General features: G+C 32.6%; 1 protein-coding gene across 1 annotated transcript in view; it reads right to left on the reverse strand.

The window, feature by feature from the left end:
• Window positions 1-4,853: 4,853 nt before the first annotated feature.
• The window catches only part of LOC123008305 (protein unc-80 homolog), a 45,795-nt gene continuing 26,291 nt past the window's right edge, over window positions 4,854-24,357 (reverse strand). The window contains exons 15-51 of the mRNA XM_044404094.1: window positions 23,679-23,811; window positions 23,433-23,630; window positions 23,119-23,384; window positions 22,833-23,071; window positions 20,033-20,148; window positions 19,838-19,986; window positions 19,669-19,789; window positions 19,459-19,621; window positions 19,278-19,410; window positions 19,117-19,232; window positions 18,878-19,068; window positions 18,211-18,829; window positions 15,558-15,643; window positions 15,311-15,470; window positions 15,050-15,264; window positions 14,720-15,003; window positions 14,055-14,670; window positions 13,821-14,007; window positions 13,604-13,773; window positions 13,033-13,555; window positions 12,446-12,980; window positions 12,201-12,396; window positions 11,936-12,154; window positions 11,744-11,889; window positions 11,370-11,697; window positions 11,121-11,324; window positions 10,959-11,075; window positions 10,785-10,919; window positions 8,757-8,880; window positions 8,496-8,708; window positions 8,264-8,448; window positions 8,059-8,215; window positions 7,845-8,015; window positions 5,908-6,018; window positions 5,687-5,815; window positions 5,483-5,634; window positions 4,854-5,432 (exon numbers count right to left, since the gene is read on the reverse strand). Coding sequence (XP_044260029.1) covers window positions 4,941-5,432; window positions 5,483-5,634; window positions 5,687-5,815; window positions 5,908-6,018; window positions 7,845-8,015; window positions 8,059-8,215; window positions 8,264-8,448; window positions 8,496-8,708; window positions 8,757-8,880; window positions 10,785-10,919; window positions 10,959-11,075; window positions 11,121-11,324; window positions 11,370-11,697; window positions 11,744-11,889; window positions 11,936-12,154; window positions 12,201-12,396; window positions 12,446-12,980; window positions 13,033-13,555; window positions 13,604-13,773; window positions 13,821-14,007; window positions 14,055-14,670; window positions 14,720-15,003; window positions 15,050-15,264; window positions 15,311-15,470; window positions 15,558-15,643; window positions 18,211-18,829; window positions 18,878-19,068; window positions 19,117-19,232; window positions 19,278-19,410; window positions 19,459-19,621; window positions 19,669-19,789; window positions 19,838-19,986; window positions 20,033-20,148; window positions 22,833-23,071; window positions 23,119-23,384; window positions 23,433-23,630; window positions 23,679-23,811 — 8,299 coding nt within the window. The 3' untranslated portion in view covers window positions 4,854-4,940. The remainder of the gene's footprint in view (window positions 5,433-5,482; window positions 5,635-5,686; window positions 5,816-5,907; window positions 6,019-7,844; window positions 8,016-8,058; window positions 8,216-8,263; window positions 8,449-8,495; window positions 8,709-8,756; window positions 8,881-10,784; window positions 10,920-10,958; window positions 11,076-11,120; window positions 11,325-11,369; window positions 11,698-11,743; window positions 11,890-11,935; window positions 12,155-12,200; window positions 12,397-12,445; window positions 12,981-13,032; window positions 13,556-13,603; window positions 13,774-13,820; window positions 14,008-14,054; window positions 14,671-14,719; window positions 15,004-15,049; window positions 15,265-15,310; window positions 15,471-15,557; window positions 15,644-18,210; window positions 18,830-18,877; window positions 19,069-19,116; window positions 19,233-19,277; window positions 19,411-19,458; window positions 19,622-19,668; window positions 19,790-19,837; window positions 19,987-20,032; window positions 20,149-22,832; window positions 23,072-23,118; window positions 23,385-23,432; window positions 23,631-23,678; window positions 23,812-24,357) is intronic.

The raw sequence follows: 24,357 nt of genomic DNA on the forward strand, positions 1-24,357 counted from the left end.
CGTCTATTCGTCTATTCGTCTATTCGTCTATTCGGTCTATCGTCTATTCGTCTATTCGTCTATTCGTCTATTCGTCTATCGTCTATTCGTCTATCGTCTATCGTCTATTCGTCTATTCGTCTATTCGTCTATTCGTCTATTCGTCTATTTGTCTACCGTCTATTCGTCTATCGTCTATTCGTCTATCGTCTATTCGTCTATCGTCTATTCGTCTATCGTCTATTCGTCTATCATCTATTCGTCTATCGTCTATTCGTCTATCGTCTATTCGTCTATTTGTCTATCGTCTATTCGTCTATTCGTCTATTCGTCTATCGTCTATTCGTCTATTCGTCTATTCGTCTATTCGTCTATTCGTCTATTCGTCTATTGTCTATTCGTCTATCGTCTATTCGTCTATTCGTCTATTCGTCTATTCGTCTATTCGTCTATTCGTCTATTCGTCTATCGTCTATTCGTCTTTGTCAATTCGTCTATTCGTGGCAAATCTGGTGGGATTGGACCCGTTAGAGATTTACTCACGATTAAAAACTGATTATAATCAACTATCTCAAGTATTTTTTAATAAAATGATAAAAATCCCATGTATTTCTTTCAAAATTATCCTCAGATTAATAATTTTGAAGTGAGTTTATTGTCTCATAAATATTAATGTAATTTTTATTTGAGAATTTCTCTCTTTAAGAATTTGTTTTGAATTTCGTTGCAAACCTGGAGATTTTTTAAGCCGGTATTTCCGTGATCATTCAAATGTTTTTTAAAGCGTAATATTTTAGAAAGTTTCGATTGGTATTTGAGGCATTGCTCCAGTGATGCCAGATGAGATTAAGCGCTTGTCCCTAGATTGTAGCTTCTAAATTCCCTAAAATTTCCTAAACTACTTAAAAAATTAAAAAGATACTATTTCATAGGCCTATTTTGTTGAGGTAATAATAATATAAATACAACATAAAAATGTGTTAACTTCAAACAACAAACAATAAATAAATAATATAACAATAAATTAAAATAAATTTTAGTAAAGAAATAAAAAAATAAAATACAAGTCAATTAAAACAAATTCAAATAAACGTGTATATTTAGATACCTACTTAATTTTTATTTATACTTATAAATTATGGGATTTTATTAATTTTAAATATTCGTCTAAAACATTAAATGAACTGCAATAATTAGTAAACGCGAAAAACGCAAAAGGCTTTTAGTTATCTTGTTCTTTTTTTTGTCTTTACACAACTACAGAAACTCATATACAAATGCGCTACCTTGTCGAAGTTACAATATTCTTAATAAAAATTTTTGTAATTTTTGAAACTGTGCCAGCAGTGTGAAAAAAATTGAGATTTTCACTGAATATGTAAAAATGAATAGATTATTAAGAAAAATTGAAAAAAATTCCTTTTTCCCTTTTTGTTAGAAAAATTCCTAGAACTAGTGAAAAATTTCCTAATCTGGCATCATTGCATTGCTCTGAGATTTGTGTTATATTATGTTTGCAAGTGTGCACGAAATGACCCGAAGCGACTCTAAAAGGCCCGGAAAAACTCGAAATGTTCCAAAGTGATCCGAACCGACCCGAATCGAGGCAAAGTCCCAAAGCGACAATAATATTACCTTTGAACACTTTAAAAGACATTTTTATATTAAAAAAGCTTCCTTTTTAAGTGGATTTATGGATTTATTGTTTTGTAAATTATTATCATATTTTTTTTTAATTCTAAGCCAATAAAAGTTGAGGTACAATAATATTATTCAATTTAGTTAACGTTTAATTTTATTCCAAACTAATTTTGCTAACAATATTTTTTTTATTAACAAATACTCATATTTTAACACTTATGCTCTGAGCTATACACACAGAAAACATAAATAAGAAAAACATGATTAATAAAAAAAAACATAAAAAGAAAAACATTAATTTTTTCTTTACTTTGAAAAGCTCAAAAACCAAACGCAACTCAGTGTATAAATTAGTGTAGAGTCTTTTATACGTATGTCTAACACAAAGGCTACACAGGAATATATTTAGAATCCCACCAGTTGCAAATTTTGATTTTATTATTCAATAATACTGACTATTTCCCTCATAAAATTTAAGCCAAACATATCTTTCAATCTCTGAGATTCATCCAATCAGATTCAAATTAATTCATGTGCTAAATTACCGCAAATCTGATTGGATGAATTTTAGAAATTTGGGAGATTTGATTGACATATTTTTTTTGTGAAATATTTTTTTTTATTCCTCATAATGAAAATATTGTTTTTGTAAATGCACTTGGGATATTACTATTGATAACACAGGTCAACAAGGGTTTGGTAACATTGATGACAATAGTAGTTTTTTACTTCCTAAATAACAAAATGCCTTTAGTTTTTTGATAACACGTACCGTTTATTTGTTTCATTTTTTATCAATAATTTAATTAATAAAGACATCATGAAAGAACGCTATCAAGGCCGCTGGAACACTTCTATGATGGGTGATTACTGTTAGCTTTTTCAAAACGCGACAGTAACGTACCTAACAAAAGAAAATGTTGAGATTTCACTCTTTTATTGTAATATATGACTTTTTAATGATTCTAAAATTTGTTTTTTAAAATATTGTATGCTCATAATAAAATAAATTAAATAGTTAAATTATTTTCAATACTCTTTTGCTTTAACATGGGTGTCAGAACGAAGTTGGTAACATACGAATAATACGTGTTGAAACATTTTTGTGAAAATTTTCGAAATCAGAGTGAAAAAACATAAACGTGGAAGGTAGTTTAATCAACGTTACTGAAAATTTGTTCAAATTTGTTGACCAGTGGAATTTTTCTCTCTAAGAATTTGTTTTAAATTTCGTTGCAAACCTGGAGATTTTTTAAGCCGGTATTTCCGTGATCATTCAAATGTTTTTTTTAAAGCGTGATATTTTAGAAAGTTTCGATTGGTATTTTTTATATTTGAGCATTGCTCTGAGATTTGTGTTGTATTTAGTTGCAAGTGTGTACGGAATGACCCGAAGCGACACGAAGTGACTCTAAAAGGCCCGAAACAACTCGAAATGGTCCAAAGTAATCCGAACCGACCCGAAACGATACGAATCGAGACGAAGTCCCAAAGCGACAAAATATTTATTACCTTTGAAGACTTTAAAAGACATTTTTATATTAAATTATATTAATTATATTATAAATTATTATCGTATTTTTTTTTAATTTTAAGCCAATAAAAATTGAGATACAAATACTATTGAATTTAGTTAACGTTTAATTTAAGTTAACTTTGCTAACAGTATTTTTTTTATAACCATATACACTTATGCTCTGAGCTCTACACACGAAAACATAAACAAAAAAAACTTGATAAATAAAAAAACATAAAAAGAAAAACATTCGTTTTTTCTTTACTTTGAAAATGTCCAAAAACAAAACGCAACCCAGTGTATAAGTTAGTGTAGACTCGTATTTCTAACATAAATGCTACACAGGAATATATTTAGAAGCCCACCAGTTGCAAATTTTGATTTTATTATTCAATAATACTGACTATTCCCCTCATAAAATTTAAGCCAATCAAATCTTTCGAATCTCTGAGATTCATACAATCAGTTTCAAATTAATTAATTAGTTCGTGTGCTAATGAATTTTAGAAGTTTAAAAGATTTGATTGATATATTTTTTTTCTGAAATATTATGAAAAACGCCCCAAGCCATAACTCCATTATTTTTAAAGTTATGACAATACTTCTTAAAACAAAGTTGAACATTTTTTGTCATCTATCGTTTGGGATAGATGCTAAATTAATGCTGTTTTCTGTTTCACCGGAAATCACATCAACTTAATTTTTTTTAATGGAACATCCTGTATATTTTAGCACTTTTGGCTTCTTTGATTAATTGTCTTTTAACAAGTTTTAGTAGCATATGCCTAAAACCAACCGTTCGTGAGATATGAATCAATTCAAAATTTATTAAAGTAGGCAGTGGGAAACAATAATATTAAGTAATGATGACAAATATTATTACTTTGCATTTTCTCTTATTATTTTTTGGTGTTCTGGTGATAATGTGTTAACAGACATAATTCAAGAATATTTTGAAAGCAATAAAAATAGTTGGAGACCACAACGCCTTTACACTGGGCGGTTTTCAATAAGAGAAGTTCCAATTCGTCGACCTGAAAAAAATTGAGGATGTTTGGGGTTTTTAGAAAACCCAAATTAGAACAGTTGCGTGCGATAAGCCAACGTTACTTGCAATTTCTTCAATTCATGTTCTTGCATTTTCTTCAATTCTGTATCTCTTTGAAATTGGAGATGTTTTAATTTGGGTTTTCTAAAAGCCCAAAACATCCTCAAATTTTCTTTAAGTCGCTTAAATTTTCGACGATTTGGAACGTCTCTCATCAGAAATCACCCAGTGTAAAAGCGTAGTGCACTCCCACAATTTTTATTTTATTCAAAATAGGTCTGTTAACACATTATCATCCATGATTAACATTAAAAAGTATAAAAACAGTAAGAGAAAATGCAAAGGAATAATATTTGTCAACATTACTTGATATTATTGTTTTCCACTGCCTACTTTAATAAATACATTATTTGGTGAATATCTCACGAACGGTTAGTTTTAGGCAAATGGTACTAAAACTTGATAAAAGACAATTAAACAAAGAATCCAAAAGTGGTAAAATATACAGGACGTTCCATTAAAAAAAATAAAGTTGATGTGATTTCCGGTGAAACAGAAAACAGCATTAATTTAGCATCTATCCTAAGCGATAGATGACAAAAAATGTTCAACTTTGTTCTAAGAAGTATTGTCATAACTTTAAAAATAATGGAGTTATGGCTTAGAGCGTTTTTCATAATACAGCCTGTATATTTTTTTAATTCCTCAAAATATTTTTTTTTTTTGTAAATGCACTCGAGATATTACTATTGATAATTATATAAGTGTCGTCTCATCTTGCTGCTCAAACACCATCAGCAAGGAATGTTGCGAGGAAGACCGTTCCGTGTGACTTAACAAAGCGGTTCTTTCCCCATTTTCGTTCAAGGAACAGTCGGGTGAACTGTTGTCACATTGCAAATTTGTCGTTGTTGCGCTGCTTGTGGAAGGCAAATCATGAATATCTGGGGACGCCAGTGGTGGAAACGACTTGGGACTTGACTCCAAATTCTCCCTAAGATGCATAACTGGATAAGATTCTCTATACCCCGAAGTGCTTGAAGTCTGCGAAATGGCACTATCTTCGTCCCAAGAACTCTCAGTTGGTTTACCACGCATGGAAATTCTCAACCGGTGTTGATCGGAGATTTGTTGTTGAGGCTGTTGGTTATTGTTATTTGGTGGTTCTTCTTTTGGTTCAGTTGGTTGTGGTGTTGGAGAATAAGGTTGAGGAGGAGTCTCCTCAGATTGTAGCTTGCTGTGTGAGATCTGGAAGTGGATGTTTAATTACAAAACTTTACCTTTTGGTCAAATTATACTTCGACTCGACTATTTTTCCGGCTTTTCCTTAATCTGAAAGTTTTCCGGCTTTGTGGTTTAATGCGTTGAAGTCGTGATTTACTTGGGTGATTTTCACCAGAACTGTCATCAGCTGGACTTCCAGGACTCAACGGTGTGGTTGAAGTTTCCCCTAGGTTTGGTTTAGAATCAGAAATAAGAAATACACACTGAAAATTAGATACCTGAAGAATGTCTAAACTCTACAGAAGACACAAAACGAAGTTTATGAGCCTTATGGAACATTAGGGATTCAGATTTAGGCATTTGGACACCATGGTCGTCACTCACAGATGACCTTTGAGATGAACGATCTGAAACATGCAAACATCGAACACCCACTAGAAGAAAGGGACAAGAAAAGGGTAAACATGCTGTCAGTGTCTTAAAAACTGTTTTAATTTACCAATTAGGGCATTACAAGGAGTGGAAGTACCATTAGCATTGGCATCCTGTCCATCGCTTGCTGCCTCTTTGGGGGTTGACACATGACTAGTGCTAGTGGACGATTCTGGAACTAAGAAAAAAATAACTGTTAATTTCCTATTACACAAGGCGACCGAAAAATAGTCATGTCGTGACAACTTGACAATTTTATATCATTTTATTCGTCTCAGTGAGACAAATCAAATGCACTAAAAAAAATTTTTTTTAACTAATTTTTTTTTTTCTAATTTAAATGAATTTAAAATACTTTAACTTTAAAAAAATCATTACGCAATAACTATTAGGCCGATTTCCTTCAAATAAAGGCCATTCTAAAGGGATGGCTTTGCTTTTTAGGATGATATAAAATTTGAAACTGAATATTGGCAAACTTTTCTTCGAACAGTGTTCGAAGAAGTTCGAAATAAATCGAAATCTACGAAAAACCCTACGAGTATTTTTTTTTATTATTACCATCGTGTAATCCAAATTTTCAAAAGAATATACCAAGTAGTTTTCAACATATGATATTTTGAAGTAAAGGTTTGCTAATCAAGCATTGCTCCATATAGGAGAAATGCATGTTAATCTTACTTAAAATTGCATTTTTATAAAAGTATTTGTTTTAAGACTCTTCTTTTGCTTAAAAATGGTCAATTGCACCTTCTTTGTTCTAATTATAATAAACAAAAACTGTTTGTTTACTTAAAACAAACAAAGAGTACCTGCGTAATAATTAAAGCAAATAAAGAGTTTTTTTGTTGTAAAAATGACCACTGATCATTGAGCAAAGAGGATCTAGAAGTTTAAGGCACGAGCCTTAAATATAAGGGCAAATCTTTTTCAAATCAAATCACTTTCCATTCAGATTTCGACTTGTTCATTTTGTTCTAGTTTTCTGAACTTTTTTTGAAAATGTTCTGAGCAAATGCTTTCTCATCACTTTCTAGTGATGTTAAATACAATAATTCATTTATTTTGTTGGTACATTCTACGATTAGCTTCAGTTAGCTTGTAGATAGTAGTTGTGGTGATAACAGTTGCACACGAAGCAGCTGACTTATTGCATTCAACATCAGTAGAAACTGATGAGAAAGCATTTGCTGAGAACATTTTCAAAAAAAAATTCAGAAAGCTAGAACAAAGTGAACAAGTTGGAATCTGAATGGAAAGTGATTTAATTTGAAAAAGATTTGTTATTATATTTAAAGCTACTGCTCTAAACTGCTAGATCCTTTTTGCTCAATGATCAGTAATCATTTTTAGAATAAAAAAACTCTTTATTTACTTTAATTAGTACGCAGGTACTATTTATTTGTTTTAAGTAAACAAACAGTTTTTGTTTATTCTAATTAGGACAAAGAAGGTGCAATTGACCATTTTTAAACAAAAGAAGAGTCTTAAAACAAATACTTTTATAAAATTGCAATTTTAAGTAAGATTAACATGCATTTCTCCTATATGAAGCAATGCTTGATTAGCAAACCTTAACTTCAAAAAATCATATCTTGAAAACTACTCGGTATATTCTTTTAAAAATTTGGATTACAACTAATAAAGAGATGCTCTACACGATGGTAATGATGAAAAAAAATTACAAGTAGGGTTTTTCTTAGATTATTTCGATTTACTTCGAATTTCTTCGAACCCTGTTCGAAGAAAAATTTGCTAATATTCAATTTCAAATTTTATATCATCCTAAAAGCCATCCCTTTAGAATGGTCTTTATTTGATGTAATGATTTTTTAAAGTTAAAGTATTTTAAATTAATTTAAATTTGAAAAAAATTATTTAGTTCAAAGTGTAATTTTTTTTAGTGCATTTGATTTGTCTCACTGAGACGAACAAAATGATATAAAATTTGTCAAGTTGTCACGACATGACTTTTTTTTGTCGCCTTGTGTTAGCAAAATCAACCTTTTGCTGGAAGTGTGGTATGTGGATGATCTGTGGAGCCTTTAGATCCATGATCTCCCGTAAATAACCCTATTAGGGAATGTCTCTGGTGGCGTCCATGGTTCGTTTCACTGGTCATTTGAACAGTTGGTTGACTTACTTCTTGCTTCTTTGGATCACTATTTTCTGAAGCTAAACACAAATAATTTTTTTATTATTAGATTAGAAAAAGTACCATCTTCTAGTTCTTCCTTAAGTTCTTTCATTTCGTGTGCAAGTTCCATAAGTAGCGCTCCTCGACTTTTAGGAAACGGAAGTCCAATACCCCGAATTTTGTCCCTAATCCTCGAGTGGATTGTTCGCTCAAAGTCGGAGATTGGGGGTTGTGCCAACTGTAAGAAACTCGATTGGTTTTTGGCCTTCCAAACAAAAAACTACACCTTTTGGAAAATAAACGGTTGCATGAGAATAAATAACGGTGTTCGATGAGTGACAACAAAGTCTAAAAAGTCCCACAGAAACGTTGCTGCTTCGTTCCTTTTCCCCAACTCTCTCATGGTGCGAGCAATTCGCGTCCAAACCGTTATTAGCTCCCCTTCGAAACAAATCATCATGATTTTTAACGCTAAAAGCAATAATCAAGAATTGAAACCACACACTTGAGGTAATTACCGAGAAAAGAGACTTGGTACAAAGAAGTGTTAATTTTGGATGATGTTTTGGTGTCCCTCGTGCCTGTAAAAGTCAAACTACCAGTTCGAATTTCCGAAGTTGATTTTAAATTTGGACCTGAGGATGCCACTGATTTTGAACTGGGAGGACTCATTGCGTGTAATACTAGAGTTATGGCAAAACTAACATCACTTTGTTTCATAGCAGAAACATCTGGAATTTTTCCGATAAGTAACAATTTTTTCAATCATTTTCACGTACCCTTTCGACCACTACCAACACGCAAACACAACGGCATTATAAGATTCATTATCATGCTTTCTGTTTTGTCTTGAGTGGCGAAAGTGGAACTTCCGCCACAAACTTGCTCAAGAGAAAAGTTATCCTAAAAAAAATTATCATTTTGTGCCTCACTATTACACAAGGCGACAAAAAAAAGTCATGTCGTGACAACTTGACAAATTTTATATCATTTTGCTCGTCTCAGTGATACAAATTAAATGCATTAAATTTTTTTTTAAAAAGTCCACACACTTTGAACAAAATAATTTTTTTCTAATTTAAATAAATTTAAAATACTTTAACTTTAAAAAATCATTACTCAATAACTATTACGCCGATTTCCTTCAAATAAAGACCATTCTAAAGGGATGGCTTTGCCCTTTAAGATGATATAAAATTTGAAATTGAATATTGGCAAACTTTTCTTTGAACAGTGTTCGAAGAAGTTCGAAGTAAATCAAAGTCATCTAAGAAAAACCCTACAAGTAATTGTTTTTTCATTATTACCATCGTGTAGAGCATCTCTTTATTAGTTGTAATCCAAATTTTTAAAATAATATACCGAGTAGTTTTTAAGATATGATTTTTTGAAGTTAAGGTTTGCTATTCATGTATTGCACCATATAGGAGAAATGCATGTTAATCTTACTTAAAATTGCATTTTTATAAAAGTATTTGTTTTAAGACTTTTCTTTTGCTTAAAAATGGTCAATTGAACCTTCTTTGTTCTAATTAGAATAAACAAAAACTGTTTATTTACTTAAAACAAACAAAGAGTACCTGCGAACTAATTAAAGCAAATAAAGAGTTTTTTTGTTCTCAAAATGATCACTGATGATTGAGCAAAAAGGATTTAGAAGTTTAAAGCACTAGCTTTATATATAAGAACAAATCCTTTTCAAATTAAATCACTTTCCATTCAGATTCCAACTTGTTCACTTTGTTCTAGCTTTCTGAACTTTTTTTTGAAAATGTTCTCAGCAAATGCTTTCCCATCACTTTCTACTGATGTTGAATGTAATAAGTCAGTTGCTTCGTGTGCAACTGTTATCACAACATCTACTACCTACAAGCTAACTGAAGCTAATCGTAGAATATACCAAGAAAATAAATCAGGTGACTTATTGCATTTAACATCACTCGAAAGTAATGAGAAAGCATTTGCTTAGAACATTTTCAAAAAAAGTTCAGAAAACTAGAACAAAGTGAACAAGTCGAAATCTGAATGGAAAGTGATTTGATTTGAAAAAGGTTTGCTCTTATATTTAAGGCTCGTGTCTTAAACTTCTAGATCCTCTTTGATCAATGATCAGTGGTCATTTTTATAACAAAAAAACTCTTTATTTGCTTTAATTAGTACGCAGATACCATTTATTTGTTTTAAGTAAACAAACAGTTTTTGTTTATTCTAATTAGAACAAAGAAGGTGCAATTGACCATTTTTAAGCAAAAGAAGAGTCTTAAAACAAATACTTTTATAAAAATGCAATTTTAAGTAAGATTAATATGCATTTCTCCTATATGGCGCAATACCTGAATAGCAAACCTTAACTTCAAAAAATCATATTTTGAAAACTACTCGGTATATTATTTTCAAAATTTGGATTCTTACTAATAAAAAGATGCTCTACACGATGGTGACAAAGAAAAAAATTACTCGTAGGGTTTTTCTTAGATTACTTCGATTTACTTCGGACTTCTTCGAACACTGTTCGAAGAAAAGTTTGAAAATATTCAATTTCAAATTTTATATCATCCTAAAGGGCAAAGCCATCCCTTTAGAATGGCCTTTATTTGAAGAAAATCGGCCTAATAGTTATTGAGTAATAATTTTTTAAAGTCAAAGTATTTTAAATTCATTAAAATTAGAAAAAAATATTTTGTTCAAAATTAAAAAATTTTTTTAGTGCAATTGATTTGTCTCACTGAGACGAACAAAATGATATAAAATTTGTCAAGTTGTCACGACATGATTTTTTTTTGTCGCCTTGAGTTATCACAACTTACGGTGGTACTTTGAATTTGGAGAGCTATCAATCGCACCACCATTGAACAGAAATGGGGTGGGGGTGCTTGACTCATCAGAGCTGCAGTGGCTGAGGATACACCTTCATTGGGGTAACAATCAGTGACTATCAAAAACTAAGAGAAAATTAACACCCCAAAAATCTTTTCTAATACCTGACACGTGTTAACCAGTGCTTTAATATGTTGCCAGTGCATGATATAAGGGTACTTGACCATGGTGTCGTAAATTCCCTTCAAAAGACCTGCAGCTGCATCCCAATCGGTGTTCCTCTAAAGAGAAATTTATTTCTAGTTTCAATTTTCTCAAATTTTTACCCGAATTGATGGTTTTTTTGATATTTTCTGGAAAACCTTGTCTAGTCTTCGGAGAATTGTCACTAGTGCTGGTCTCATGGCATCATTTGCCCATTCTGTTGACGGTAGAATGTAACTCATGTAGTGCTGAAGACCTCTACAACCCATGGATTCAGGATCATATGGGGAAACTTTCAATAAAGTGTGAGCAATATCAGCAAGTCGCTGGAAACAACAATCAGGTTACAAAATTACAAAAGAAAAATTTACAATGTGCGATCTTATATCAAGAAGTTCGATGCTTTTTCCTTCTTGGTTATTTCTCTTGTTTAGTTCAATTAACCTTGCAGTTGCCCTACACATAAACTCTCCCACAAGTGAAAGAAGAACATCTCGTGGTCTTCTATATTCCGCTCTAAGAACCTCCGAGTCTTCCACATCATGTTCATACATACTTTTAGCTCTCGAATGCTCACTCATAAATTTCGAATGTGATTCGTCCTCGAAATCAAACCCTGGAGAGTAAGGACCTCGACTGTAGTTTCTTTGACTGGAACCCTTGTGTTCTGGACTTGACCGATAAGGTCCATTGTAACTCCTGGAAAATTCTATGGTGAAAATGTTCCAGAAACTGTGACTCTTACTTTGTCAATGCTTCACAATTGTTGACTAAAGTCTTGATAGAAACAGCAAGTTGATTGATTATCTCTTTCTCGGTCTTTCCTTCTTTGTTGTATGACGGTAGTTGAATATGTTGTACATAACACGGCAAAATAGCTTCCAAAATTATCTTTAAAAACGTGGATACAATCTAAAATCGTAAATTTTAGACTTACCAGCATTTGGTATCCTCTCACACTTTCAGATGAGTAAGAAACCACCATCACACATAACGATATACAGTCTAGAATCGTCACCATTTCATTTTCGTCATGATAACAGAAATCGATTGCTTTTAAAGGCTTATCTTCTTTGACTAATTCAGCGATGTTTAGAGGATCTGGTGATGGTGTTTCTAAACTTAGCAAAAGATTGAAAAGACAGCTTGACTGTATCTAGAATATAGAGTTAAGTTTAGTTTTTTGTTTGTTCAAAATCTACTTTATGTGCGTCTCCGAAAGTTCCCTCTTCGTCAGTATCGAGCATTGCAGAAACGGAACCAAACATTTGCAAAATAAAAGGCTTCCGATTCATTAAATAAAACTGCTTTACCGCATATTCAACTGTGGTAGTCACCAATTTATTTGTTTGGTGGTTAGAGTAGATTTTCAACAATGTTGGCATAATCAGTAAATAACTGAAAATTACAACATCATTCATTTCTAAGTATTTTTTTGCAAATTTACCCATTAGTTGAGAAAATATTTTTAAAGTGAAACGCCGCATTGATGTAAGTTGCCATTACATATCGCAAAATGCACGCATCTTCCGAATGTAGTATCACAGAACCGTTTAAAACATTGAGGAAGAGGTGAATATCACCAGAATAGGCAAAATTCCCAGCCATTGCCTCAAACATCCTGGCAATAAGTCGCACCCACATAAACTTGTGGAGGACATCTAACCCTAAAAGCTCCTTCCCGAGTGTTCCTCCCTTGTAGAGGTCCAAATCAGACTCGAGAGCTTTTCGAGGAAATGACGGAAGTTTCATTAACTCCTCGTGAAGAAACACAACTCTTTGAACCACCATATCCACGTTTTTCAAGATGGCCCAAGTGAGAAGAACTTTACCGATTTCAACAAATTTGTGCAAAAGCTCTTGTTTTTGCAAAGCGTTAAAAGCATCCTCAGGCTTCATGTGGATTAATTCTAGCTGTGGGTACTGCGATCGTTTAAAAAAGTAATAATCACGAACGTAGGAAGATGGATTTCGTATTTGGTCTACAAAAATTGATCAAAATTTCTGAAAATTTGTGTTTGGGTTACAAAATACGTGTTTTGTAGTCCACTAAAAAGAATTCTTTATGTCGATTATCATCAATTCCAAAAAAGTCCAAAGCTTCTCTTAGAATTTGACAAAATTGTGTATCTTCTTGAATCGGGAATTGGGAGGGAATTCCACCCGCATCTGGATCTTGAGGCCCATGAACAATAATTTTCTTAGCAGATGGAACATTAGCTGTGAGTAAAATAGAAGCATCACATTGTTCCTTTCTCAGGATTTGCTTCAAATCTTTGAACATGATTCCTTGAACACTATGAACAACCATCCATAAGAGTGATAAAGCTGCTCCTATTAACATTTGACCATCTTCGTGAGGACTCCTCACATAAAACATCACATATCCAATGATGTAATTGTATAATGCAAAAGCTGCCTGTTGTGGCAATTTTGGAATAAATCTAATGACATGCCGTAAAATTTTAAACATTTGTTCTTGTTTCTCTCGTGTTAGACGTTCTAGTATATATCTTAGAAATAAAGCACTGTCTTCGACTAAACAACACCAAATGACCTAGAAATCACTCATGAAATGTTGAAACCTAACTCACTGAAAAAATACTTGGTAAGCAACTTCATAAACTGCATTACCGTCTGCAGAAACAGCCGCGTCATCAAGTAAAGTGATTATTTGAACAACTGCTGAACATAAACAAGAAGGGAAAAGAGAATGAGCTGAATGTAGATGATGGACTGTGTTTCGTGTTTGTCCTTCAGCTTGCTCATCATCAGCTAAGACAAAACATTCTCAACATTGAAAAAATCAAAACACCACAAACCTTCATCGTGTTCTTCACTCGTGTGATAAAGACTTGGTTCATGTGCAGCTTGAATCGTGATGGGAATTGTCGTTATCAAAAAATTCTCCCTCTCTTCTCGCTTTTTATCATCTTGTGCTTGCAAGGCCATTTTTATAAGTTCAGTTTGTTGTTTTTTGCGCGTTTTTGTAGCAGTCACCAAAGATCTCTGCAAAAATTTTGCATTAACAAGTCCATTCTTTTCATACAACATACATGTCGTTCTTGATTGATGGTAACTTCTTCAACTTTGGTTTTCACTAGTAGTTCCCAAGGGGAATCGACAACATCCAATGATTCAATTCCAATTTTTGGCGATGGGAGAGTAAACTCGATTCCTGGGGGTGGTACTTTGAATAAAATGTGGGCATTTTCCTCCATTCTTGGCCACACTTGGTATCTCATTTTCCACAAAACTTGGAACCTCAGAATTGCATTGATTCGAACTGCTGCTTCTGGATGAGAGAGGCCATGTTGCATAATTTCGGCCACTGGTTGAGGGGCTTTTACCGCTGCTAAAATAAATAAAGAAGCAGCACATGCTGTTACTTCTTGGTTGGTTTCAAGCAAAAGTTCCCAAGCCACTGGAATTATCTCAATGAAATGTTCCTCAGAAAGAATTACTGCTCCTTTGAGTAGAACAGCAAGAGGACTGTGGAAAGCATCTTTGACTTGTGTTTTGATGTACTTCAAGATTGGAGGGGGTTCTGAAGGTTTTTCATCATTGTTACTCTTCGAGGAGTCTTGTCCAGTTTCAGAATCTGCGATATCTCTGGATGAATCCTTCGAGGCTAATTTACTCAACTGTGATCCTTCTAAATTTTTCTCAATCCTGAAAATTCCATTTTGATTAAGGGTTTCGTTCCAATTGTGTTAAATACTTGTCTTTTTTGCCCACACTGTCTTTTCTCCGAATGGGAGACACTTGAGAGCTAGTTTGATCGGACACTTTCCGATTATGACTTTTGTCTTTTTTCCCTTTTTTCTTGCCACCAAAATCCATGTTGAGTTTATCATCTAAAACCCCAAATTCTTCTCCGTAGACTTTCCTGACTGCTTTCACAAGCCGACTACAAGCTCTCATGACACGTCGATAGCAAAATGGATGGCAAAAATTTTGGTGCGTGCAAAAATAATAAAACGAATTTGAAACTTGGACCATAATCTAATGGAAAACAAATAAAAAAATTGAAACTGGGATTGGGACTTGCCTTCATCCAAGGCATATTTTTCGTGGTGTCATCAGTATCGTTACTGTCACTTGGACTTTCTGGGGGTTGATCATCGCTAAGCACCCCTGGAGACTCTTCCCCGCTTGCCTCCCCTGGCATTCCTGGTTCAGAAGTATCACTCCTGTCAGATAAGGAACTAACTTTTCTTTTGGATTGAATTGAATCAGTCCTTTTCACCGTTTCTGGAATCCTCCCTAGAAAAAAAAACTTATTTGGTCCAACACCAAATTTTTGTCTCACATTCAATTTCCATATCTTTCCCTTCTTTGGTACCACGTCTCAGTTTCAAACTCCTTCTTTTGAAGGAACCTCCAGTTGGGGCTGCAGTGCCTCTTCGAAGTAAGTAAGGACGTGGAGGTTGGCCACCAATACGCTTACCCTCTTCACCCTGCATCATTGCCTATTGGCATTTTACAAAAACGTGTTTTTCTACTTGTGTCTAATTGTGATGTTTTTGTGTGTATTGTTATTAAAAGTGAGATTTTACCTGCATTGTAACAGTTGTGTTACTGCTTCCTTCAGATTCGTTGTCAGGTTCGTGTAGTACGAAACTGATTTTACGCTCAGCTTGACCTAAGCAAGAAAAAATGGAACTAAGAGACAGGGACACCTTTGGGCTACTAAAAATAATGCGCCCCTCATAAGAAAAAGCGGGGATAGGGTAAGCTTTTACAAAAATTAAAGAGTCAATATACATGGTGTCCCAGCGAATTGGTGAAGTTATCATGTTAGAAAAAAAATTATATGACATTGATACTAATCTAGTGCATCGCCTGAAATTATTTACAAACCAAATAAGTTACAATACAATAGTTTAAACAGAACACAATATTTTTCGTTTTTGTATCTAATAGATTCTTAAATTGTCTATTTAGAAAGCTAGAAAAAAATTTTTTAAACTGAGACAGAAAATTTTTTTTCCACCGGAAAGAAGAAAGTAAAAATTTTAAGGTATCTACAACAGTTTTTCATTGCATTTGTAATGATAAAAAATTTTGTTAAGACCTAAATCGTTTAAACAGAACACCCTATTTTTCGTTTTTGTATCTAATAGATTCTTAAATTGTCTATTTAAAAAGCTAGAACATTTTTTTTTAAACTGGGACAAAAAAAATTTTTTTCTACCGCAAGGAAGAAAGTACAAATTTTAAGGTATCTACAAAAGTTTTTTATTGCATTTGTAATGATGAAAAATTTTGTTAAAATCTAAATAGTTTAAACAGAACACCCTATTTTTCGTTTTTCTATCTAATAGATTCTTAAATTGTCGATTTAAAAAGCTAGAACATTTTTTTAAAAACTGAGACAGAAATTTTTTTTCCACCGGAAAGAAGAAAGTAAAAATTTTAAGGTATCTACAACAGTTTTTCATTGCATTTGTAATGATGAAAAATTTTGTTAAGACCTAAATAGTTTAAACAGAACACCCTATTTTTCGTTTTTGTATCTAATAGATTCTTAAATTGTCTATTTAAAAAGCTAGAACATTTTTTTTAACTGGGACAGAAAAAAAATTTTTCTACCGCAAGGAAGAAAGTAAAAATTTTAAGGGAATCACAAATAGTTTTTTATTGCATTTATAATGACGAAAAATGAAGAATTTTGTTAAAACTGTTTAAAATAGTTTAAACAGAACACCCTATTTTTCGTTTTTGTATCTAATAGATTCTTAAATTGTCTATTTAAAAAGCTAAAACATTTTTTTTTAACTGGAACAGGAAAAAAATTTTTTACCGCAAGGAAGAAAGTAACAATTTGAAGGTATCTACAACAATTTTTTATTGCATTTGTAATAATGAAAATTGTCTATTTAAAAAGCTAGAACATTTTTTTTAAACTGGGACAGAAAAAAAAATTTTCTACTGCAAGGAAGAAAGTAAAAATTTTAAGGTATCTACAAAAGTTTTTTATTGCATATGTAATGATGTAAAATTTTGTTAAAACCTAAATAGTTTAAACAGAACACCCTATTTTTCGTTTTTGTATCTAATAGATTCTTAAATTGTCTATTTAAAAAGCTAAAACATTTTTTTTTAACTGGAACAGGAAAAAAATTTTTTACCGCAAGGAAGAAAGTAACAATTTGAAGGTATCTACAACAATTTTTTATTGCATTTGTAATAATGAAAATTGTCTATTTAAAAAGCTAGAACATTTTTTTTAAACTGGGACAGAAAAAAAAATTTTCTACTGCAAGGAAGAAAGTAAAAATTTTAAGGTATCTACAAAAGTTTTTTATTGCATTTGTAATGATGAAAAATTTTGTTAAAATCTAAATAATTTAAACAGAACCCCCTAATTTTGGTTTTTGTATCTAATAGATTCTTAAATTGTCTATTTAAAAAGCTAGAACATTTTTTTTAAACTGGGACAGAAAAAAAAATTTCTACAGCAACGAAGAAAGTAAAAATTTTAAGGTATCTACAAAAGTTTTTTATTGCATATGTAATGATGAAAAATTTTGTTAAAACCTAAATAGTTTAAACAGAACACCCTATTTTTCGTTTTTGTATCTAATAGATTCTTAAATAGTCTATTTAAAAGCTAAAACATTTTTTTTTAACTGGAACAGGAAAAATTTTTTCTACCGCAAGGAAGAAAGTAACAATTTGAAGGTATCTACAACAATTTTTTATTGCATTTGTAATAATGAAAATTGTTTATTTAAAAAGCTAGAACATTTTTTTTTAAACTGAGACAGGAAAATTTTTTTCTACTGCAAGGAAGAAGGTGAAAATTTTAAAGATACAATAATTTTTTATTGCATTTGTAATGATGAAAAATTTTGTTAAAACRTWAATACTTTAAACAGAACACRCTATTTTTAGTTTTTGTATCTAATAAATTCTTAAATTGCCTATCTAAAAAGCTAGAACATTTTCTTTTTGAATTGGGACAGGAAATTTTTTTTCTAGTTCAAGGAAGAAAGTAAAAATTTTAAGGGTATAACAGTTTTTTATTGCATTTGTAATAATGAAAAATGAAGATTTTTGTTAAAAAAAAAACATACTTTTAAACGTCTTAGATGCAAAATCAATAAATATGTAGTTCGATAAAAATTTTTAAGGTATTTCACTTCTTAATTCTTTCATCTTTACAAATGGAACACACAAAAAAAGGTAAATTAGCTAAATTACTACCTGAGTCTCTGTCACCAGCGATTGACTGAAGACTTTGGGCAGAAGTCTGCGAGTGTCCCATAGACGACAATGCCATGCTCCACCTGCGATTTGCCTCTTTGCTGTAGTACCGTTCCCAGGGGACTGGTCGCTCCTTCCCCGTCATTCGTGAAGATTTCGGTAATGTTTGGTAAGTCTCCCTAAGAAAACCAGTAATTTCGTGTAGTAGAATGCAGGCAATAAGCCGAAGAGCCATGGGACAACTTGAACCATACGTATTAATACTCGCTTCATCTAGAAAATCTTCCTCTTCATCTTGCATTAAAAGTTCCCTCTGTTTTTGTTCATCTAACACCATTGCTGCAACTTGTGGTTCCAATTGCTTATCCTCATTGATAATCTCTTCAAGACGTTGCCCTAGAACTTCAGCCCATTGGTAAAACATTTTTCCTGCTGCTTTTTGCATAATATGCGATCTCCTGATACCCGTGGTGGGACCACGAGGTGGCAGTGGACCAGAAGGACGAAACATTGGAAAGTTGAGTTTCATCCAAGATGGCCATTGGCCTTTATTGCAACAGTGGACGAAATAAGCGCATTCGAGGAACAAAGTTGCTCTTGCAACAACAGTAGAGTGAGGCTAAAACATCTCATTATTTTATCAATTCTGGAGCAAAGAAATCAATACCAAGTCTAACATTGAGGCAAGAAGATAAGCATCTGGTACTGATCCTGGAGGGCAAGTTTCAAGCAAAAAGGATAATCGTAAAGCTCCCTGATATACGGGCGCAGTTGCTACCAATTTTCGTTCTTTGAAAACAACAAATTCTGATTCCCGGGAAGATTCCCCCATTTCGACTGAGTTCCTACGACTGTGGTCTAAAAAAATCGAGTTTGATTTTTGAATCAAATTTTTGTTGCACTTACAGCCACCTGATGACTCTTCGGTACTACCATCTTTCTTCTTACCTTTTTTCAACACGTATTTGTTGAAACGGTCTTCGACGCGTCTTTTGGCTTTTTGGAGGGTTTGCCCAACATTGCTGCAAAAAAACCGTTAGAATTGCTTCAAAAATGAGAATCGCAACCTTTTTCCGCTTTTATTCGGGTAGTATTTCGATGGTTGGCGTATAAAGCTTGCAGTATCAGTTCCAGAATCGCCATTATCAAGGTTTTCGTTGTTGTCTAGAGATGTTTGATCACTTTTTTTGAACCAATTTACTAGAAAATTTTTATTAGAGTTGTGCACAATCAGAGCTGTTTTTGTACCAATTCCACCGAGTTTAGATTTGGATTTGGTCTTGGAGACTGGTTCTGAAATACCAAGAGCTTTCTCACTTTGACGTGGAGTTAGAATATGGCGTTTGCGGATGTTGCCTAAAGGACTTTGGCTAATTTTAGACAATTCTTCAGCTTCAGTTTCCAATAAACTCTACAAAGAATTAAATGAAGTTGTTTTAATTCGAGAGGAAGTTATACCGCGCAAGTTGAAGAAGTGCTTCGTTTTTTGAACAGAAGCTTTCGAACCCCTTTTTCATCAATATATGAGGTATCGGTTGGAATATCTGCTTGATCTTCCATTTCCGAGTAGTGCATATGCCTTGAAAGGTTTATTAAAAACAAGGAACGAAAAATTCAAAGTGGATACCGTATAACACGAGTTGTTTGCGTATTTGGTTCTTTTTTGCTTGGCCTATCTGCAGTATCAATGAGTGCACTCAAAGCAACTCTTCTGAAAACGCTACCATGTCCTTCTTTGACATAGGTCATAAGTTGCCGCACTTCACAGTATATTCCCTACAATCTTAACTAAAAACCAGAATTTTGATTGTAGAGTTTTTACCAAATTTTCAGGCGTTTTCAGTTCTTTCGCCGAACTAACAAACCTAGTGACCAATGGTTTGAAAACATGTGTCATGATTTGGCCTTCAACCCCTCGCATTCCTCCACCACCTACGCCTGTGTCAAAGTTCGTTCCATAACCACCTTGCGATACCGTGTCAGGCGACCTGCTAGAGCCCCGCTTCTGGTCTGAACGAAAATTGATAGCTTTGAAAGAGTGATCTGAACCTTTGCACACGCATTTTTGCGCCTATTTTACATTTTTACCAAAGGCAATGAGTGTACAAGCTGGTGTTGTCATTTTTCAAAGCTCTATTCTACTCTAGCCATAAAATCGGAAGCAAAAAGTTGGGAAAACGAGACCAGTCCTCGATGGAGCACAGCATAGCACAAACACTAGTCTTACAAGGTGAGTGAAGTTAAGTTAAAATCAGTGGCGGATTTACACACAGGAAAAATTAAGGTACACCCGGGGGAAAAACTTTTTCACCAGTCTAACTTTCTGCTCAAACTGCGCTTTGTTTCTTCAAAACGGTCTTTTTCTGAAAATTTCTTCAATGAGTATAGATTATTAAATGGTGAATAATTTGCAAAATGACACCAAGCAAATTTTAGAGAAAAAAATGCATGCCCATGTATTAATAGGTGTCCTGCAATTATGATTAATAAAACCTTATTTTGAACAATTATAATTAAAAGTTCACTTATCCCGAATTCAAAAAACCTAAACTTACCTTAACAAAAATTTTCTGACTTACTTTTAATTTTATTAACAAATAGTTTCTTCCGTTTTTTATATTTATTTTTATTACTTCTAAACAAAGCAAAAAACCCAAAGTGGTAAATTTAACGCCATAATAATAATAATAACTAATATTATCAGTATGTCTCCGGATTTTTTTATTTTACACTAACACTGCAAAAGAAAAACATTTTTTGCTTCACCTGAAACCAGTAAGTCTGTAATTTTAAAAGTTCATTATTTTCACTCAGTGGAAGAATATTTAATTTTTCTCTTGATTTTGAGCTTGTAATAACTAATAACACTATAGTGTACAAACAATAACAGTTTAATATACCTTTAATCGAATTATTATTTTTATGTTAACTTATCTTTAATTAAACAAAAATAATTGTTAAATTTTTCTATTACGTCTCACTTTTTTTGTTACAGACGATAATTTTCCTACTTTCTGCACAATGGCTGCGATTTAAAGTTTATTTAAATTCAAATTGTTGCTGAAGTATTGCAAAATTATTACAATGTGGGTCTAAATAGGTCTTAAAACCATTTTACTCGCATTTGGACTTCTTTTCCAAAAATTTAGGGAGCATGAGTGACAAACAAGACGAGCGTTTTCATCAAGATCTGAAGGGTTTTCAAAGATCGACACGAAGGTTTTTGGGATAAAAATATGTTAGTAGATTACTGTTGGATTCTTATAAAGAAAACTGATCCAAAAAGTATAATAATACCAAGTAAAATAACTTTTAATATGTTTTTTGTCGGTTTTTGTATTTTTGTTAATTATATATTTCTTAAACGTAACGTGGTGAACTTTTTTAAATAGTCTTTTTGAACTCAGTGCCTCAAAATCTATAAGAAGTTATAACTTTCGTCTAAGGTATAAAAATCGTGCAAAATAGTGTAATTTTTTCTCTACGTTTTAAATCCCATCACATTGTCGTTTTATTTTTTTGACAACGATGTCGTTTTGACAGATGAGTTAAATAACAAAAATGTTTGTAAAAAAACATAATTTTAATAAATGGCAAGTCAAAAAAACAGCTTCTAAAAAACAGTCATTTTTAACAAAAACAATCATTATTCAATTAACTAATTAATTGTCAAAGTGACATCGTTGTCAAAAAATAAAATCGCCAATGTGATGGGACTTGAATAGCAAAGAAAGATTATTATTACAAGTCCAAAAGTAAGAAAAAAATTAACTTTTCTTTACACTGAGCCAGAATAATGAAGTTTTAATTACAGATTTGCTCGTTTTAGATAAAGCAAAAACAACCCTTGCTGTTAAAGTGTTACTTTATCTATTCAAAAAAGTTTTTAAAGAAATAGTTTAACATCTGCTATAGAAAAAAAAAGTATTTCCTTTGCTTTTTTGGCGTAAAATCAAAGGTAAAAATTTGTTTCCTTTTGACTGGCTATTATAAAATCTATTATTAAGTTCAGAATTTTGATTATAAAGAAATAACTTGATAGAAATTGGTAAAATTCAGTTTATTAAAAAATTCTGGCATTTAAAACTAGTCCTACAATCTTGATGTTTGAAAGCTGTAGATAAAAAAACCCTAAAAGTCAAGTCAAGCTAAAAATGTTTTTCCTTTGCAGTTTTGGCAAAAAATCAAAAATAAATTTTTTTCCTTCTTTTAAACTCAATCCGGGAACATACTGTATACTTGCAAAATACCTTTCTTAAATAAATTTATGTATTTGTAATTAATAATTTGAGCAAGCTTGTTTATTATAATCACAATTTAATGTATACGTTATAATCTATGCTCATTGAAGTACATAATTTTGACAAAAAGACATTTTTCGGGTCCGGACCAACTTCCTAAATAAGGGTTTTTCGAGATATTACCAGCTCTTCAACTAGTTCAACTGGTGAATAGTTTTTTCCCTTTATTAAAAAGGCGAGTTTTTTGCATCCAGTGGTAAATCCGCCTCTGGAGAAGGGTGTTTTGTACCTTGTGATATTGAAAAAAGGAATAGTTGTGTCAAGTTTTTGAGGTAAGAGTAGATTTGTTACATTTAACGTCTTTGTGGCCTGTTGACTTACTCAATGGAGACAACAAAGAGCTTGGATCGATGCAATAGCCGACGTAAGAATGAAAGAAGTCTAAAATATCAGGAATTGTTTGATTTTTAACATAATCTCTTAAGAAAGTTTTAAATTGTTTTCCACTTGCTCGGTTCAGTTTAGCTAGAATGTTTTGGCATTGGGTTCTTAAAAATTCCGCTGCTGGTCCTCTTTGTCCATCAGCACACCCATGTGGACAACCCAAGTGTTTAAGAACCCTATTAAATAACGTTTCATTTATTATGTAAGAAATAACAGATATTACTTTATTATAACATTCATGATTATTCTATGGGCCGTCATTGGTTTCGTTGATTTTTCTACTTCTCCACCCAACGAGGCATATGTGGTACTTGGTGGTACTTTTTTTCCTGGACTGGTAGCTTGTCCAGAAGCACTCCCACTTATTTCATTTCTTAAACATTGTTTCAAAACTCCAATGTCCATCAAAAGTTCGATTAGATTTAATATAACTTCAAGAACTCGCAACGTGCAAGTCGAATTTTCACGCAGAGATGTTGCATGAACCGCCTTTTGATATAAATCACAATCAAAAAAAATCTTGTGTTTAATACTCACTTTGAGGACAACTTGGAAATCAATATCACCTTCTTTGGTGATGTAGCATGCAGAACCTGGAGCTTCTGGGATATCTTCACCAGCATAAGTGATATTGGAATCGGTTTGGGAACGCGTGAGACTTGCTTTTCTCTCAAACCAGTTCCCTAATTTACTCCCAGATAAACTAGCAGCGTCTAATTGACTATCCATGGATCCCTATTGATCCCCAAATTAGTCAAAATGAAATTTCATGGTCTCCCAAACCTGTCTTTTGAGGTAATCCGGTGATGGGGTTGGTGAGTGCTCTGTAACAGTTATAATGGGGTTTGCCATGGGTTGCGATGGGCGCTCAAAGCGACTCTGTCTTCGGCGGTCCCAGTGGATTTCACCAATGTACCTAAAGAAAAAATATCAGTTGATACTTAAAAATATAAAAAAGTAAATTAAAGCTTGCAAGCGTTAATCATAACGTAACTAGCTTCTAACTATAAGCCCCTCTAAAAGAGATGTTTTGACATTTATTAATAGTATATTGCATACTTGGTGGAAAGTGTTTCATTTCTATCGAGAGATTAGAAATTAAACTTGCCACCGAGGTTAGTATACAATTTTATTCACAACCACATCTTTAATTTTCGTGAAAAAAGTAAATTTGGCTTCTCGATCGAGTGACAGGAAAACGAGGTAGGTAATAGTAGGTCAGTAATAGGACACTTTCCAACCATAGTCAAGGTTAGAAATGTCAATATTACGAGCAAATATTCACCACTAAAATAATTCGTTATGACAATTTAAATGCCAAACAAATTCCGTATCCAAAATTTTTCTTGCATTTATCTTCTTCCCTATCAAAATAATTTGCATTGAATGTTGATAGTAAAAGTTTTTATGCACAAAAAAAATATCTGTGTGTACAAAAAACTACTCAAAGCAATATTTTTTT

Source organism: Tribolium madens, unplaced genomic scaffold, assembly GCF_015345945.1.
Source record: "Tribolium madens isolate multiple individuals breed KSU strain unplaced genomic scaffold, Tmad_KSU_1.1 Scaffold_3;HRSCAF=73;Tcas5.2_LG2, whole genome shotgun sequence".
In the NCBI taxonomy this organism is placed as follows: domain Eukaryota; kingdom Metazoa; phylum Arthropoda; class Insecta; order Coleoptera; family Tenebrionidae; genus Tribolium; species Tribolium madens.